The 18,311-nt window shown below is 39.5% G+C and overlaps 1 protein-coding gene across 1 annotated transcript in view; it reads left to right on the plus strand.

Annotated features, from left to right (window-relative positions):
• The first annotated feature begins 3,289 nt into the window (after positions 1–3,289).
• Positions 3,290–18,311, plus strand: part of mindy3 (MINDY lysine 48 deubiquitinase 3) — a 54,318-nt gene continuing 39,296 nt past the window's right edge. The window contains exons 1-10 of the mRNA XM_046833773.1: positions 3,290–4,023; positions 5,578–5,657; positions 8,227–8,287; positions 8,883–9,077; positions 9,287–9,338; positions 9,742–9,856; positions 9,993–10,066; positions 10,757–10,836; positions 11,019–11,089; positions 16,067–16,147. Coding sequence (XP_046689729.1) covers positions 3,927–4,023; positions 5,578–5,657; positions 8,227–8,287; positions 8,883–9,077; positions 9,287–9,338; positions 9,742–9,856; positions 9,993–10,066; positions 10,757–10,836; positions 11,019–11,089; positions 16,067–16,147 — 906 coding nt within the window. The 5' untranslated portion in view covers positions 3,290–3,926. The remainder of the gene's footprint in view (positions 4,024–5,577; positions 5,658–8,226; positions 8,288–8,882; positions 9,078–9,286; positions 9,339–9,741; positions 9,857–9,992; positions 10,067–10,756; positions 10,837–11,018; positions 11,090–16,066; positions 16,148–18,311) is intronic.

Below are 18,311 nucleotides of genomic sequence, written 5' to 3' on the forward strand. Positions count from 1 at the left end.
GATAAGTGCCTTCAGGTAGGACGGTACTGTCTGATTTTTTTTGTAAGTATCTCTGTTTAGTAGCTGCATTCTGGTTCAGTTACAGGGTAAGATGGGAAGCAGTGGAAAACATTTCCAGGAGTTGTAGTAAGGATGTTACGCCAATCTGTTAAAATAAGGATCTGTGACATCTGTGGGGTTTTAGTGGTCAAATATGACTTGCAGAGAATATTGACCATGCATTATATAAAGGTTGTCGGTTGCTCTGTGAATCAAATTTGGCTCAACAAGCCAGACACAGCTTATATCCTAACGAACAACCCTGTCTTCCACTGGGACACCTTACCCAATGGGAACACAAATTTTCTTGCGGAATATTGAAACTCATCATATTTTGGGATGTTGTGTGAACAATATGCACAGAATTTTCTGAACATTGCTATGTGTGTTATCAATTTCAACATAAGCGAGATATTCAGTGTATATGAGGTCATGAATGTGATATTGAGGACAGAGCCCAAAGTGACATCGAGCTGGATGTGTCTGAGGATGAGGATGATCCTGAACAAGAGAATACATCTGATAAAAAGGACAGCCCAAATAGCACAGATGCTTAAAGGGAAATCTTCAAATAAAAAGTTGACATTTAATGGTCATCAATCCATTATATAAATTCAAGGCAGAGCACCAACTGAGAACATCATTAGAATGACCCTGGGGTCTACTAAATATGCTGTAGCACATGTTCAAGACATCAAGACAGCATTTGAGTTGTTCGGAAGATCCTGCTTGAGATTGAAAGGAGAAGGGTGTTTGGCAACAGCTGGACGAAGATCGACAAAACACACCTGGATGCTTACTTAGGGCTGTTGCTTCATGCTGGGGTATATGGATACTGTAATGAGGCTACAGACAGCTAATGAGATGGTGAGTCAGTGAGTATTTTTTAAGCTACCATGTCAATTCAAACTTTTAAGGTATTGCCAAGAGTACAATTATCTTAGACAATCAATAGAGAAGAGCTGCTCATTGTGTAAATAACAAGCAAAAATGCTTGGAGCACTTGCTACACATTTGGGAAACATATGTGTAAGGAGCACACTGAAACAATCACATACTGTGATTCATGCATTTGAACACACACACACACACACACACACACACGCACACACACACACACACACACAAACAGACACAAATTATGTTGCCATTGTTAAATGTTCAATTCTGACAATGAGAAAAACATGCTGTTGTTCATGCCCTTTTACATGTTCTATCTGAATTTTCACAATTTTGTACAAAAGTTTTATTTTGTGGAAAAAATGACTTTTTACCTATTTCCTAACATGAATCTGTGCACAACAGACAATAGATGTCACTATGGGTAATACTATTAAGTTATATAAAAAAAATAGTAATATAAAAAAAACCAAGCAATTTCAATTCAATTCAATTCAGCAGTTCAATCCATCCTCAAAGCGCCTGTTCTTACTCTGGAATTTCATGGAACCACCCAAGACGTTGATGAGAAACCGTCCCAAGCTGCACAGAGTGGCCTCTAGTCGAAGAGAACAATATCCAGAGGCAGGAATTTATTTTCAGATAACATAAATACCCATTGTGTTCACTATACCAAATACAATGAGTGAATTTAAACATTTATTTTAATGAAAATGAGTGGTACATTCTTAGATAAATAGGAAAAAAATATATTATTCAAAGCAGTGTTATCAATGCATAACAAGTTATCTATGAGGTAAAAAACATGGGTTTTTACAAATTTGACCCATTAACATGTGTCCAGCTTTCTAACACATGACAAGGGTTAAGGCCTGTGCTGGCCTTGCAACTCTGTGCAGTTCTGTTAGTTTGACAGTTCCTGGTCCACCTGAGGAATATTGGGGTACACTGATTGGAAAATATCATTCCCTTCTTCCAATGATGTACAAAATGTGTTTCACAGCTATCAGCATCAACAGCCCAGTGGTCATCACATCTCAAATTAAAGGAATTTATTAATTATGAAATTGTAGATTTAAACCAGTCTTGTTTGGACAAATCACTTTATCCATCTCTACTTGGGAAGATAAGGGGATGCATGCATGTAGACACTAGATGTGGTTCTGCAACAGGTGTGAAGGAGAATTTATTGTGCCTGTGGTGAACTGGCATAGTGCATATTCCATCCCACATCCAGGTTTTTCATGATAAGATTTGGATCCATCATGAACCTGACCTTGATAAAGGGGTTACTAAAATGGGTGGGTGAGGAAGACATTAATATAAACTCCTGGGTCACAGACTACCAGATCCAAGATTGCTAGACAAGCAGGTAAGCAGCACATGAGCTCTCCTGGGTAGAAGGCATCAGTAACAAATTTCAAATTATCAGAGGTTGACTGATTCATCGGTTTTGCAGATTATTCCACACTGATAATTGTTTGCTGGAACTATTGGCTGGCCGTTAAAAACCATAAGGATAGTTTTTCCAGGTTGTGTTATACAGTATGAGAGCTAACCCAAGAGGCAAATCACTAACACCGAACTGTTTATTTGAAGTTTCTTTCTGATTCAATTTTGGATGCAACTGTTTTCATTTATTTGATACTTTTTGTTTCAGTTTAAATGCATGTTTTTCTCAATATATAATTATAATTATATATGCATTTCATATAGGACATTCTCATGATTCAGTGAATGTTTTTTGTTTTTTATTTTAAGTTATAGTTCAATGTTATTTTACATGGATTTCGATGTATGTTTGACCAAATACATTTCTCTTCCTCCTTAGACATAATAAAGTCTAACTCAGATGTATTCATGTGTGCAGAGCACTACACACTTGCCAGTCGAACTTGGCTGTAACAATCTGATTGGTTAAAGAAACAGAGCTATTTATTATGGAGACAATGGTTTAAAAAAAAGGCCAGCAGAACAGATTTTGAAGGCCCTGGGCAGATTAGATTGACATTGCAGCACATAGAGGCTGAAATCTGATTGGACAAAAAATTTTACATCCACATACACGTACTAACACGTTCAAAGCAATACATTGAAAATGTAGATCAGTGCTTCTGATAGTGTTTAGGCCAGCAGAAAAGGCTTTGCTGGTCCTGACCGCCCTCTACTGCTAGCTAGCTAGCTATCCATCCACCCATCCACAAATAAATGAATTACACAGTTTACTCTGCATTTCTCGCTACATGGCAACTTTCTCAACCACCAACCGTGTCAGCACGAGCTTAACATTTAAATGGCCCAATAAGCGCGCGTGCCCCTCCCCGTCATTCGAACCGTCTGGATGTGGACAAATCATTCGGAAAGTGACGTCATTACGTCGCGTAGTAAATAAACGGAGTGACCGGAAAGAGCGACGAGCTGAAAAATGACTGAAGCTGCTCCAAACTGCAGTGTTTCCGACCCGAGCCACGGACTTGACCTCTTTCATTTTTTTTATTCGTCATAACCGGAGTTCTTTATCTCCATTAACACTGGATTCCTGTTTACCCACTACTGCAGTGTGCTGAGCTCAGGTTAACCATGAATGACTAGGGTTAGCATGAAGCTAGCTGCCAGATCAAATTAAATGCTCCAGAGCAAAAATACTCCGTGTATTACTACAGAGAGAATGTATATCATTCAGAAATTATACTTTATAAACGCTATTTAAACAAACCCTGGACACACTGGTAACGTTAACCAGCACTGTAGCTGTTCTACTTAGCAAGTTAGCGCTTGAGATAGCGTCCTTTCTTGTGTTGTGATATTTAGGAGGTAAAAACTCCTCCAATTATTATAACAAAATCTCAGTAAGTACACGACAGAGCTGCTCGCTAGCCAGAAGCAGCTAGCCCTCGAGTGAGTGGATGAATGAAAGTGCTGAGGCGACTGGAAGCTAAGCTAACTGACCCGCGGTTTTTGAAGCTTCACCAGGAGGAAACTCGGACATGTCGGATTTAACACGGGACGTTGTGGAGCTGGTTTGGGGGAAACAGGCGAGTAGCAGCGGTGTGTCTGCGTCTCTGTTCCGCAGGTGGACCCAAGGTAACAGCAATCACACTGCTCCCTGTGTGTCCTCCTCCCGTCCATACTGCTCCCTGTGTGTCCTCCTCCCGTCCATACTGCTCCCTGTGTGTCCTCCTCCTGTCCATACTGCTCCCTGTGTGTCCTCCTCCTGTCTATACTGCTCCCTGTGTGTCCTTCTCCTGTCTATACTGCTCCCTGTGTGTCCTCCTCCTGTCTATACTGCTCCCTGTGTGACCTCCTCCTGTCCATACTGCTCCCTGTGTGACCTCCTCCTGTCCATACTGCTCCCTGTGTGACCTCCTCCTGTCCATACTGCTCCTGTGTGACCTCCTCCTGTCCATACTGCTCCCTGTGTGTCCTCCTCCTGTCCATACTGCTCCCTGTGTGTCCTCCTCCTGTCCATACTGCTCCCTGTGTGTCCTCCTCCTGTCCATACTGCTCCTGTGTGTCCTCCTCCTGTCCATACTGCTCCCTGTGTGTCCTCCTCCTGTCCATACTGCTCCCTGTGTGTCCTCCTCCTGTCCATACTGCTCCCTGTGTGTCCTCCTCCTGTCCATACTGCTCCCTGTGTGTCCTCCTCCTGTCCATACTGCTCCCTGTGTGTCCTCCTCCTGTCCATACTGCTCCCTGTGTGTCCTCCTCCTGTCCATACTGCTCCCTGTGTGTCCTCCTCCTGTCCATACTGCTCCCTGTGTGTCCTCCTCCTGTCCATACTGCTCCCTGTGTGTCCTCCTCCTGTCCATACTGCTCCCTGTGTGTCCTCCTCCTGTCCATACTGCTCCCTGTGTGTCCTACATCTGTCTGTATGTCTGTCTCTCTGTGTTCTCTCAACATGGTAACTCCCCTACACCTACATACATGTATTCAGCCAGTCACCTGACAGCAATGCAGAAAATGATGCACATGTAGGTCAAGAGCTTTAATAATAAATGTCAAACATAATGGCAATAACGAAATGTTAAATCTTGGTGACTATGATTGTGTTTTGTCTGTTGACCTCAGATGAGTAGGTTTGAGTATTTATGAACTTTGCAGACTTTATAGCTAAAATGGTCACTTTTTACAACTGGGAGCAGATTGAGTCTCAGGAGGCACAGCCGTTGAACATTGAGGCCTGATGCTTATAAAAACAGAGCACTGAACGAGATTCTGATCAAAAATAGCTACTTTCTTGAATGAGAAACTAGCTTTAGAAACATGACAGTAAGATCAGGGATATTCTGTCTCCTCCCCAGTTATCAGCTCAAAATATAATGACGTGTATGCAGAATGCGTTGGAACAGGAGATTCGCTGCATGCTGTGCAGCAGGTCTGTGATGCAACCATGTCCACACGGACCAGGATCTCCTCTCGTGGAATCCATGCTGTAAATAATTAGCCTAAAAGCAGTTTTCTAGCTGAATATTAATGATGTGTTTTCACTAAAGTTGTCAGTTTGTCATCAAACCGCTTAATCACATGAACCATTTCTTTCTGCATGCAGTAGCTCTGAAATTCACTATACTGGGATGGTGGGTGTGAGTGGGGAAGTAAATGGATTTCTAATGAATTCTTTCCTCTTTTTTCCTGCAGGTTTTGTCTTCAGCGAGACAGAGCACAGCGCACTGGAGCAGTTTGAAGGTGGACCATGTGCTGTGATTGCACCTGTGCAGGTTATTTATGTAGTTTAAACATTTAATAGTGTATTGGAAATGTTTTTTCTTATTCTGTAAAGGCTGTGAGCATTCGTATCGTTTCGGGAAAAAAAAGGTTGAGGCATGCATCGTGCGAATTTGGTGTCTTTGGTGATGAAGTGGTGCAACAAAGGTTCAAATTAGTTTGGGACATTCGGGAAAGTCGGTAGAAGTTTTTGTGCTCACTGATACATTTCTCTGGTATAAATGCTCACCCATGCAGAAACATTACAATATGTACAATAATAAAACTCTGTCTGGGCTTGGTCTATAGCTGACCAGTTTCTTTACTGACCAGAGCAGAAGCTGATGGTATTCTTCTATCTAGTCCTCCTAGAGTTTTTTTTTTTTTTTTTTTTTAAATACTCCAGCTAGCAATCTACTACCAATATTTGACCACCATGCCCTGGTCAAAGCCGTCAAGATCACATTTCCCCAACTTTGATGTTTGATGTGAAGATCAAATGAAGCTCCTGACCCGTATCTGCATGACTTGTGCATTGTTCTGCTTCCACTTGATTGATTGACTGGATAATTTCATGAATGTGCGGCTGTACAGAGCAAAATTCAAATCTCACCAAGTGAAGGGTTTTCCTGATGATCCATTCAGACACCAGGGCACATATTCATGAAGCTTCTAAACATAAATGTCACCTAAATTAGGTTTTAATCCTAAAATTTAATCTGCTTATGTTTCTCTGTAAGAGTAATTCTTAAAGGATAAATCTATGGGGGGGAAATAACATTGCTTTCTGAACTACTTTAGTGCCATTTTATCACATATTATGTAATGCAGTACTAATGGAGATCATAGTTTACACACACCCTGTTACTTGGTCACATGAACTCTGCACCTGTGTGCAAAAGGAAAACTATAAATGTACAAGACAGTAAATGCCCTCTTCTGAACAGCTGCTATTTGCTTAGCCATTGCCTGTCAATCGTGGTAGTGAATAGTGATCAACTGTTCGGACTGAACCCACACAAGGTGTTAAAAACCCAGCTAAGTTATAAAAGGGGTCGTGACTAGCTCTGTTCTAGCGTTGTATCTTTCACTGAATGTCCTCCCTCAGATTCCCTTAAAACCTTGCTGTAGAACTCGCTATTGACCATCTGGCCCCTAGGGACGAATTCTCAATGCACGATGTGGCAAATGTAAAAAAAGAAAATGATGATGAGCATGCACTTGATCGACCTGTGGTCCTGCCTCGCCTTTTTTCAGTCATGGAGATGATGGGCTGTTCCACTGTGAAGACTGTTTACTTTATCTCAGGGTTGTACCCGTACACCCAAATGTCTTTTCTAGTAATGATCCTCAACATGAAGGACAAGTCATCCATGGCACCTTGGTGTTCCTTCTGCTCCTGGGTCAGCAGCCTGGGGACGACCATGGCAGCAACACTGCACATGTTCAAATCACAAGTAAAGATTACCTGGATAGTTCCGAAAATGGCAGGGGGTTGGAGGTTGAGCTCGTTGAAGGTGTTCCTGATCTCTCGTGTTCCCGTCATGTTCTTTCACTCCTGAAGCTCGCGTGCCCCTCAGAACACCTTGAACGACTCATTTCAGCAACTTGCGACGTCTCCGTGGCAGATTTGCCCAGTTTCACGTCAGAATTTTACGTTTGCTCTTTGTTCTAAATTGCTGTGCATGATGAAATCACAGACGTGGTGACGCACGTGGCCGGAATTGCACCAGTTGCACACTTCTGACGTACACAGAACAATGTCTTTTGGCACACTGACTTATGAAGGTCGGTGCTCCCTGTGACTGTGTGTGCAACTTTGTGCTGCTATCTGTTGGCATGCTACAAAACATTTTAATAAAACCTTGTATGAAAATCCCACAGTATAAGATTATAGTATCTAGTAAGATTGCCACATGGCAGAGAGCAGCATTTGGTTGCTGTGAGGCAGAAGAACAGTAGCTAAACATTGCAGGAACATATTAAGATAATGTATTACAGCAAATTTACAGCTTGTTTCTACAACGTTTCTACAGCTTAAAAAAAATAACAATTTATTGTTAATAAGAAGGTTATCCCCTGTTACATGGCCAGGGATCCCCAAATTCCGGGCCTTGGACCAGTACCATTTCACACAGGAAGGATAAAACCAATTACATTTTATTTCAATGTTTGAATAAAAGATTGCTCCCGCCTTTGCCAGGTTTATTTTTTCTTTCTTTTATTCTCTATACATTGATAAAAATGAAGCTTCTATATTATGGTCAGTTGAATTACATTGCCATTATATATGTGTTAATCGTTATGTCATGCACGTTATTGTGTCCACGTGTCTGGAAAAATCATCGTGTGAAACTTGTCTAAAGTAAGTTAACAAAATAAAAAAAGTGGGGACATCATTTCTGTGTAATAAACTCCATGTGACATGTCTCTTGATCACACTTGTTTATACCAGTATGTAAAAAGGGGATAGAAAACAGCAAGTCACGTTTAATACGCTGATGTTTGTTGATGAAAATGGATTCTTGGAGAGCAGTTGTTCATCACATAAGTCTTATATGCTGATTTGCCTTTTAATTGTAGGCATTCCTGCTGAAGAACATCCTATTCAACATGGAGGGCTTAAACTGGAGAAATATCTCGGGTATGTGCAAAGAATTTTAGCAGTTTTCCCAAATCATTTTCAGATTTGCTGATGTTGTATAATATGTAGGTTTATAATTTTTTCCTGTTTCTATAGACAAGATGCACCAGTGTGTTTATAAATCTGTTTAACGCTGTGAAATATATCAGAACACATTCTAATATATATTTCATGTTATACGGTTTGATTAAACAGATGTGCCAAAAATATCACATCGTTATTATATTGCAGCATTAAAAAAAAGGAGGAAAACTATTTTACATTTATGAAAATTATTGAAAGAAATTAGGGGAAAAAATAAGGAAAGCAAAAAATAAATACATTTTAATAAATAGATTTTTTTCTTACTGTTTTAAAGCCTTTAAAACTTTTTTTTATATATACACAATGTTATAGAAGCATATTGTGATGTATTTTATCATTATATTGCTATTATATTGCTAAGGCCCAATACAGATGTAAATTTTTAATTTTTTTTTTTTTTAACTATTTCAATTTTTTAGTACTATTGTTTACATACTAATAGAATTTGATTGTAGCATTGTAGAGTAATTGTGTTGCTCAGCCTCACAGTTGAAATCGGTATGTTGTTTAGAGGAGGAGCAGCGCTCGGCCCTGTGCTCCACTCTTACTGAGATTCTGGTGTCTGCCTGCATTGGGAAGACCCACAGCTTTTGCCTGGCCACATGGGCTCCCTCTAAGTCCACAGACGAGAACAGGGACATCACTGAAGACCACACAGAACCCGAATCCAGTCAGAACACACACACCCAGCAGCAGCAGCAGTCCAGTAAGAGTCTGACTCCTTAATATTGTAATAACGATTGGAATATTTGGTTTCGGATTGATTTGGGCCGTAAAAAATGTGTATAAAAATATCAGAACCCCTGTCCCATTGGGGGGGAGAACCTGGTCTGAAATTTGAAATCCTAATGTGCTTTTGTTTAATTTATCTGGATATTTCTGTGAAACGTGTTTTTGCTGTGTTTGTGTATGTAGCCGCTTTGGCTGCTGAGGAGTTTGGCTTTGAGCGGTTTCACAGCATGGTACAGTAAGTGCACATTGTTAACTCTACTAAAACACACCAGGCAAAAGCTAAAAAATAAATAAATAAATAAATTTTGAACAACTTGCACAATAATCTTATCATATAATAATCAAATGCTATTTTTTTTCACAGACCTTAACAGTGATAAGTTTTTTTTTTTTTATAGTGGATAAATGTTAGTGTTGTAAACCGTATCACAAGAGAAACACTTTGTGACATGCTGTTAACTTTATTGACCATTTTTATAAAAGAACACAGTCATGTTTAATGCATTATATAAAACAAAAACACTGAAGAGAATGCCCATTGGTTCAGTGGTGAATAAAAGAAAGAAAAATCATAACCACTATGTGTGTATTCAGTTAATGGCTATTTTATTGATCCTGTGTATTTTGTTTATTCACAGTAAAAGGACACTAAAGACCGTCCCTGAGCTTAAGGAGATAATCATATCACTGTTTGACACTTGGAGGAATAAATTCGGTGTCTTGCTCTTCCTCTATTCTGTAATACTAACAAAGGTAAAATAGACGTTCCAGAGTCTGTAATCTCTATATGTATGTGTTGCTTTTGTGCCTTAAAGCTGTGATTTGTATTGTGTAGGATTCATTTAGTGTGTGTGTTTTGTGTACTAAAAATCTTTTCTTTTAACTACAGGGTATTGAGAATATAAAGAATGAAATAGAGGACACTTCAGAGCCATTTATTGACCCTGTGTATGGTCATGGCAGGTATGATTTGACTTTTACAGTTATTTTCTGTATTATTGCAGGTTTCGGGGGAAAAAACTATAAAAATAAATTTTGTGCAATGAGTTATCGGTCCACTAGAGGGCCAGAAAAGAAAAAAAAAAAAAAAAAAAAAACTTACTAATACAGTGTTAATAGGTGGTAAATGATGTTAAATAGTTAAGTTTCCAGTGAATTTTCCGATTTGTCTTGGGAAGAAAAAAATTGTCAAAGACTAGGACAGAAAGACTTGATGTGAGAAGTGGAAAAGGAGAATAGCCAGACTGGATTGAGCTAAAGCAAGCCAAAAAGTCATTCATTACACTTGTGTTGAGCAGAAAATCATCTCAGAAAGCACAGGTACATTATTTTCCCTTATTATTATTATTTATTTATTTATTCATTTATTTATTTATTTATTCTTAATCTATTTCCTCATATTAACCATTTTGTTTTCTAATTTTTTATTTGTATTGTTTTTTTCTACTGATTTAGAGATTAACCAGTGTTTTGTTTATTGTAAAGTCCTTGCTTAAGGGTCCAGTGGCAGTGCTGTGATTTTAACTCACTTTCTGATCAGAAGGCCGAAAAAAGGCTTTAACTGCTGCGCAACTATTTACTGTTGAATTAAACATTGGTCCTCTTCTCTTTCTTTCTCTTTTTCATACTCTTCACTTTTGTCTGTTTCTGTAGTCAAAGTCTGATCAACCTGCTTGTGACCGGACACGCAGTGTCAAATGTTTGGGATGGAGACAGAGAATGCTCTGGAATGAGTAAGCATGTCTGTTGCTTCTACACTTTTCCACTAGGTGGCAGTGTTACATTTCAGTTCTATTAGATTGCAGTTGCTGATCTTTCTCTTTGTTGTTAAAGATATGAAACCACTAAATTAGCATTACTAAGATGTTAGTTTGAAGTTATAGATTAAAAGGCTTTTTCCTTTCTTTGTCTACAGAGCTGTATGGGATCCATGAACAGGCTAGCGTTGGCTTTCTCACACTAATGGAATCTCTCCGATACTGCAAGGTATTCACACACAAACGCACGTGATTGGGTGTGTTGTGGACGCAGGTCCTGATGACTTGTCGCAGGGTTCCTATGATGAATTGGCATCCCATTCATGGTACAAGAAAGAAAGATGCTTTTATGCTTGTTACATGCACTTTTCAGAACAGTGAAATTAATTCTTCAGGTAGGAAGCTGGGATCAAAGTGCAGTGTCAGCCATGAGCACAGAGCACAGAGGGTTAAAGGCCTTGCTCAAGTGGCCTGAAAGTGGCGGCTTGGCAATACAGGGACTTGAGCCCCCCAACCTTCTAATAAGTAAGCCAGAGCCTTAACCACAATTGCTGAGAATGAACACTATTTTTTGTGTTGTTGAAGGTGACAATTCTGAGGCAGAAATCCATCACTACAGGAAGATCCTCTGTGACTTCTGTAAAAAGTTGTACTTTTAATGATGATTTGAGCAGTGGTTGATGAAGTATACAAACCATGTACTTGAGTAGAAATGGAGGTACACTGTGTAAAATATCACTCCAGAAAAAAATGCTTCTTGACTTGAAATGTACTTAAATATTCAAAGTAATATTTATTATGGCTATAATGTTCCTATTATCATTTTTGTCACAAGACTTTCGCTCAGCTCGGTTTATGTGAAAAGACTCTGTTACTCTACACACACCGATCTATTAATAGAATGATGTAAATGAATCAAACACTGATTGGTATCTATTAAAATGATCACGAGTCCATTTATTCCTTTTAAAATGTTCTGCTTGCTGTTGAACTGACACTGTACTGTATGTTGGGGATAAGTAGATACCACAAATTGTCAATCGAAACCAGTTCAAAACGGAGCGCGCGCTCGACCCTGAAGCTACTTGAGTACAGTAACGAATCACATTTACTTTGTTACTGTCCACCACTGGTTTTGAGTAACTGTACATTCTCTTTGGGACCCCGAAACCCAAAATACCATCAAGCCGTTAAAATTAATATCCACTCTGTAAAAGTGTCTCTTTTCAGACTGATGTCAGCTTATTTGTGCCGCTTGTGCAGTTGCAGTGTTCCTTTTTAATTGCAGTGACCTCCAAACCAAAATAACGACCTTATCAAACGCCCTGGATTTTAATGTGCCACGCGCATCAACCGTGCTCTAACTGACATGCACACAAATGTATGTGCTTCAGGGTTTTTGGTTAGAACGCACCGTATTCAAATCACATGGGTTTAAGAGAAAAACTGAAACATAACGAGACTACCAGACCCAGGCCTTTAATATCAATTAGAAACGTATGACTTATTGATTTTATTGTTAACAGTAGACTCCATGCTATAAAATACGTCGACGGTGTCAGTTTTGAGACATTGTAAACTACTCTCTAGTACATGAATGGTGAGTAAGGCGATCAGATTGCAGTTAGATGGGGAAAAAGTAGGCATATATTACATTTCTCTCGTATAAAATCTTTTTGGACAGGGTTCGATAAAGTATTCAAACAAAAAATAAACATCATCTATGTCAATCTGTCAAGGCTCATTGAAACAAATGGTAGGTCTAGTTTTTGAATGTGTTTTCCCAGAGGATTTGTGCTGCTGACCAGGTTGTTCAACTCCTAACTCCTAAACTACAAAGTTGCAACTGTCGGGTCCTCGAGAGTGCAACTCATTAGTTTAAAGACGCTCGAGGCAAATTTGGAGCTCTAGCAGATAATTAGGTTCCATATTGTATTGTAGGTTGCATTTTCTACTCTGTGATTGTTGCACATTCCACACAATTTCCTATAAGCGTAATACATTTTTAAATCCTGGAACATCTCTACCAGTGTAATCCAGTATATAGAAGCAATGATTTCTTGTTATTAGGGTGGTACCATGAAGGTGTATATGAATACACTCATGTATCACAAAAACATGGCGAAAAGTTTGTGCTCACTTGATATGTGGTGCTTCTGCCAGATTGTTGCCACTGAAATTGGCAAGAACATCTAATACAATGCTCTTTGTATAAGATGTTTTTGTGTGCTGAACTTTGAATAGATCCCTGACCTCAACCCCAATGAACACCTTTGGCATGAACTGGAATGTCAACTGCATCCCACTGTTCTTTACCAAACATTACTGCCTGACTTCATTTGCTCTTCTGGCTGAACACAAATCCCTACAACCACACTACATATTTAGTAGGAGTGTGGAGGTGTTATTTTAATGGCAAAATTGGACTACATTTGGAATACAACGTTCAACAAGTACATACGGGTTTCATGATGTCATGGTAGTCCAGTGGTTAAGGTGTTGAACTTAAGATCAGAATTATGTTTGTTCAAGTTATCAGCCCCACCAAACAGCCACTCCTGGGCTCCTTGAGCAAGGCCTTAACTGCTTCGCTGTAAAAAATGCCATAAATATAAATGATTATAGATTCTCATGCTTTTGGTCATTTACAGTAATTGTAAGGTATGTGATTGGAGGGTAAATACAATACACCTTTTCAGTTGGCAATGACCAGGAAAGGTAAAAACAGGAAAAGGCAAGCGTTTGGTCAGGGCCAAAAGGTTCTTGTTAACAAATTTTAGTTCTGCCTTGTAGTCTCTTCTTGAATTACACATGTGATCCTGAAGGAAGAGTACAGTAAGTGTGTAGTGGAGGTAAAGAGAGTTTCTGATAGGGTGATGAACGTGAAGCTGGAAGTTGAAGGGCGTGATGATAAATGTCATCAGTGCTTATGCTCCACAAGTGGGTTTTGAGATGGAGGAGAAGGAAAAATTCTGGAGTGAGTTAGATGACGTGGTAGAAGGTGTACCTAGGAATGAGGAAGTGCAGGAGAGCATAAGGAGAAAGAGGTTGGCAAAACAGAATTGTATTCGACACAGTTATTAGAAAAGAGGAGGTTTATGGATGTGGTTAGGGGAAGACATGCAGGTAGTTTTTGTAGGATTGAAAAAGGCAGATGTGGGGGGGAGGTTATGGAGAAGGATAATCCGCTGAGGCGACCCCCAATGGGAGAAGCCGAAAGAAGAAGAATAGCACACATCAGAGTTTTTGACTCAGACATGCAACAGAGATTGTAACATAACACATATTGAAATTTAAAATCATTGTTAGATGTTAGATATGCTCTTTAAATTTTTTCGGGAAGTCTGCATATTTGTGTCTGGAAAAGGTTGGAATTTTGAAATGTAAAAATGTTTCATATTTCCCAAAAGAGTGTTTTTGTGTGTCCCATATTCTGCACAATGTATTGTTTTAACCTGAGAGTAAAACGTACAATCCTGAAAGCAGAGCATTAATTAAGGGAGTTGGTTTATTTGGAATGGCGCCTCACTGTGTGGTGCTCCAGGACACACACTCGCTGTGTTTGGAGTGGAAGTCCGCAGGAATGTGTCGCCTCATATTTAGGAGCATCTGAGCCCTCGTTACAATATTCATTACGATCTTAATGCTGTGTTCCTGATGCATGCGCATAGACTAAACCAGAGTAACTGCCTACCTGAGGAGTGATTTGAGGAGGTCCTTCAGCACTGTGGTGTTTGAATATACGGTTGGATTCCGGCCTGAGAGGTTCAGAAAACCCACCATAAACATGATTATTCAGCAGAATCTGCATGTCTTATATCATGTCTCTGTTCTTCTCATACTGCTGACTTAACTGTAAAGAAAAGAAAAGCCAGAGTTGGGGTCCATAATTATTTATAACCCCGAGGAAATATGTTAAATTAATGCAAAGAATTATTCTAAATGTTTTTTTTTTTTTTTTTGCTTTCATGGCATAACCAAGGTTCTTGAAACTCTCTTAGCATTGTGCTCTCGGGTTAACTATACTTACGCTTAGTTTAGATTACAAAGGAGATGATTAGTTCTTTTGCAAACGAGTTTTATTCCTTCAGAGCGAAGAACAAATCTGCACGTTAGAAACACAAGCTTGTTTTTGCGACTCGTGGATGTCTGTATAATACCAGATGCTCGGTATGTTTCCTGCTGATGCTCAGACACGCAGTTAGTTTCCACTAGAAGGAAAAAAAACCTAAGTATAGTTTATTGGTACATTTGGACATATTTGTTTTGTATTTAGTTACATCTGAGCAGTTAGGATCTTTCATTAGTCAATAGGTTTGAGAATATTTTGCAAGCTCCTTTTGCAGGATATCAGAGGAGCAAGACACGCGTGTGTTAACAGCATGGAATATCTTCATTTAGCTGCACCATTCGGATCAAATCTTGTGCTATCCAGTGGTCCTCAACCTACAAGCCACGGACCGGCACCGATCCGTGGGTCAATTGGTACCGGGCCGCACAGAAAAATACATCATTTTATTTTTTTCCGTTTTATTTAATATCTGATTCTGAACGGTTTTATTTTGGAAAATAACCGGATTCTCCACCACATCTGTCTATGACTCACTCTTGATGCAGGTCATTATGCTTCCCTCGGTCACGTCTTGCCTACATCTTACCTATATAAATGGGCTGCTCTGGACGCTAACACATAATACGTTAGCGCTAAATTGAAACCCCCAAGCTAGCAAAATAAACTAAAAACAACACAGTAGTCTCGCAGTTATTATTATATTTAGAAAATACCAGTTTTTATGCCGGTCGGATCATTTTATTTAGTTGTATTTATTGACCACACCTTAATGGCCGGTCTGTGAAAATATTGTCTGACATTAAACCTGTCAGTGGCGCAAAAAAGGTTGGGGACCGCTGTGCTTTACGGATGGTTGTAAATGTAGAAACTGGATACTTGTCAAATTAAAGCCATGATTGTATATATTAGAGGTGTAATGCCGTTTTAGTCATTTAAAATAAAAGGAAAAAACAGGCACATTCTTTGTTTTTGTTTTTTTAGTTCGAATGATGCATTTATGTAAGGCTCATCCTAAGTTTATATGTTCTGCAGATCTTTGCTGTGCATTTTGTTCTTTCTTTCTTCAAAAATAAATACTATTCTGGTGGTCACTCTAATTCTTCTTTTTCCCTTCACCTTTTTTATTTTTTCCAGGTCGGATCATTTCTCAAATCTCCAAAGTTCCCTATATGGATCCTTGGCAGTGAGACGCATCTCTCCGTGTTTTTCACCAAGGTGAGTTGCTGGCAAACGTTCTTTTAAAAATCCTGAAAATAGAAGGCACGAACAAAACAAACTGACACGTGAGCCGACTCACATACTTACAGTTATACGTCAGCTGTTCTGTATTTTTAAAACGTACTTTATTTCTTTGTAACACTCCCTGTTTCTGAGTCTGGCAGAGAGCAGTTGTGTCTCGCTCTCTATTCTTACACAGCAGAACCTCAAAAACACAAGAATGTGCTCTCTAATAGATTTAATGCTGCAGACGTGTTTTGAAGAGAAAAGAAGGGGGGAAAAAAAGATAAGGGAGGGATTATGGACCAAGTATGAGCAAGAAAGCTTTTGGACTTATAAGGCATCCAGTGTGGTGCGTTTTGGCTGCCGGCCGCTCAGCGTGCCCTAGGGTTTTAGCACATCCAATTCACAGATTTTAGGAAGTCGAACGCCAGACAGTGCGAATGTCGTCCGTTCGTGTAACAGAATTGCTTTGGGTGCGAAGGGCCAGTTGACGGACGTGAGAACCAAGGATGGCGTTGACCTCCTTCTTGCGAACACGGCATCTCACTTATCTATTAAAACCCAATTTGTGCTGTTCGATGCGTGTATGTTTGTGTGGTGATAAAAAATGAATATGTTCTTTATAAGTGTAAGTTTGTCCCTGATGAGCTGGTGGCGACTGTGGCATGGAAAAACTGCCCAAAATGGCATAAGGAAAAAACCTTGAGAGGAACCAGACTCGAGGGAACCCATCCTCATCTGGGTTGCACCGAACGTCCATTTATTGCAGATATACAATGTTGTGGGGTGCAGTGATGGTGATGAGATATGACTTAGGTTACTTACTCTATAAGGTTTGTGCCTTGTCAAAAGCAAGATTGACAGCCAATATTAATCACTGCCTTCCACTCAGAGCCTCTTACTGTCAGTGCATTAACATCATCTGGAGTGTGTGTGTGTGTGTGGCGTGTGGCGTGTGGCGACAGGTTTTACCTCCTGATCAGCAGAAACACTTTTTACATGATGGTCAGTTTAAAAGATTTAACACATGCACCATCTGCTTGTATTCAGGGAAATATTTTTTTAGGCTGTTTCTTAGTAATTGATTTCATTAGATTTATTTATTCACATATTTTTCTATTTTGATTCTTTGGCGATGTTCAAAACTAAAAGATAAGCAAGCAACTTGTCCCTTGGCCAAGTCAAGGTGGATGCTGCTATAAAAGTGTCTTTGTGTGGCTGATTGAGTATTTGTTTTTTTTTTGTTTTTAAAGATCACCTCAGTAGACTGTCCTTGAACTCTTATTTAGCCATCTGCAGGCATTCGTTTCCATTTTGAGGCCTGTTCAATGGACATTTTCCACAGTTCAAGTAAAAGGATATTCTAACTGCTGACGGTAGACACCTTGTATAATCCCTGCACACAAATGCTGCAATTAAGTGGCAAAGGTTTCAGCAATGCCAAGCCTAGACTTGTGTAAGATCTGTCAGAGTTTCAGCATTAGAAATGCTAAATCTGTTTCCCTAGAGCCATGTAACTCCATGGCCATCTGGCTTATTCTTTCCCCAGAGACACTTCCAGGGTCACTGAGCTGATCTTTGCAAGACACGGAAATGCTCTTAGTTTTACCCTTAACAGAGCCGTTAGCCCCTTGCTTTCAACCCAATATACAACCCCCCTTTAACCCATCCAAGGCTGGTAGACTAATTAGCTAGGACTCTGAGTATGAGCGATGAGTAGGAGTCGGGCACTTCTTATGGCCAGATGTGAACATAAAGGTGATCTCTTTTGACTTTTATCTTTGTACTAAGTCTCTAATTAAAATCTATCATTTAATTTGAGCTACTTAAGTAGAAAATTATACGACTTTGACTATAGGTTGCTGGTTGTTGGACGGGTTTTTTGTTGTATTTTCATGCACAGCAGTCTCTAGTGTGTATTGAATAGGGTAAACGAGTAAAAAAGGTTTGGTTCATGCTAAATGAAATGAAGTAATCACTCTTTACATCAGTGGTGAGCAGAAAAGCAATTTTAGAATGCACTGCCTCAAATCAGATGGACTGAAGCAGTAAAACCACTTCAGGTTCCACTCCAGTCAACAAAAAACAAAAGAAATGGGACTCTGAGGTGATAGATGTTGCAGACGCTGAGATTTTTCTAACACTGGGAATTTATTGG

The sequence above is a fragment of the Silurus meridionalis genome, chromosome 21, assembly GCF_014805685.1.
Source record: "Silurus meridionalis isolate SWU-2019-XX chromosome 21, ASM1480568v1, whole genome shotgun sequence".
Lineage (NCBI taxonomy): Eukaryota > Metazoa > Chordata > Actinopteri > Siluriformes > Siluridae > Silurus > Silurus meridionalis.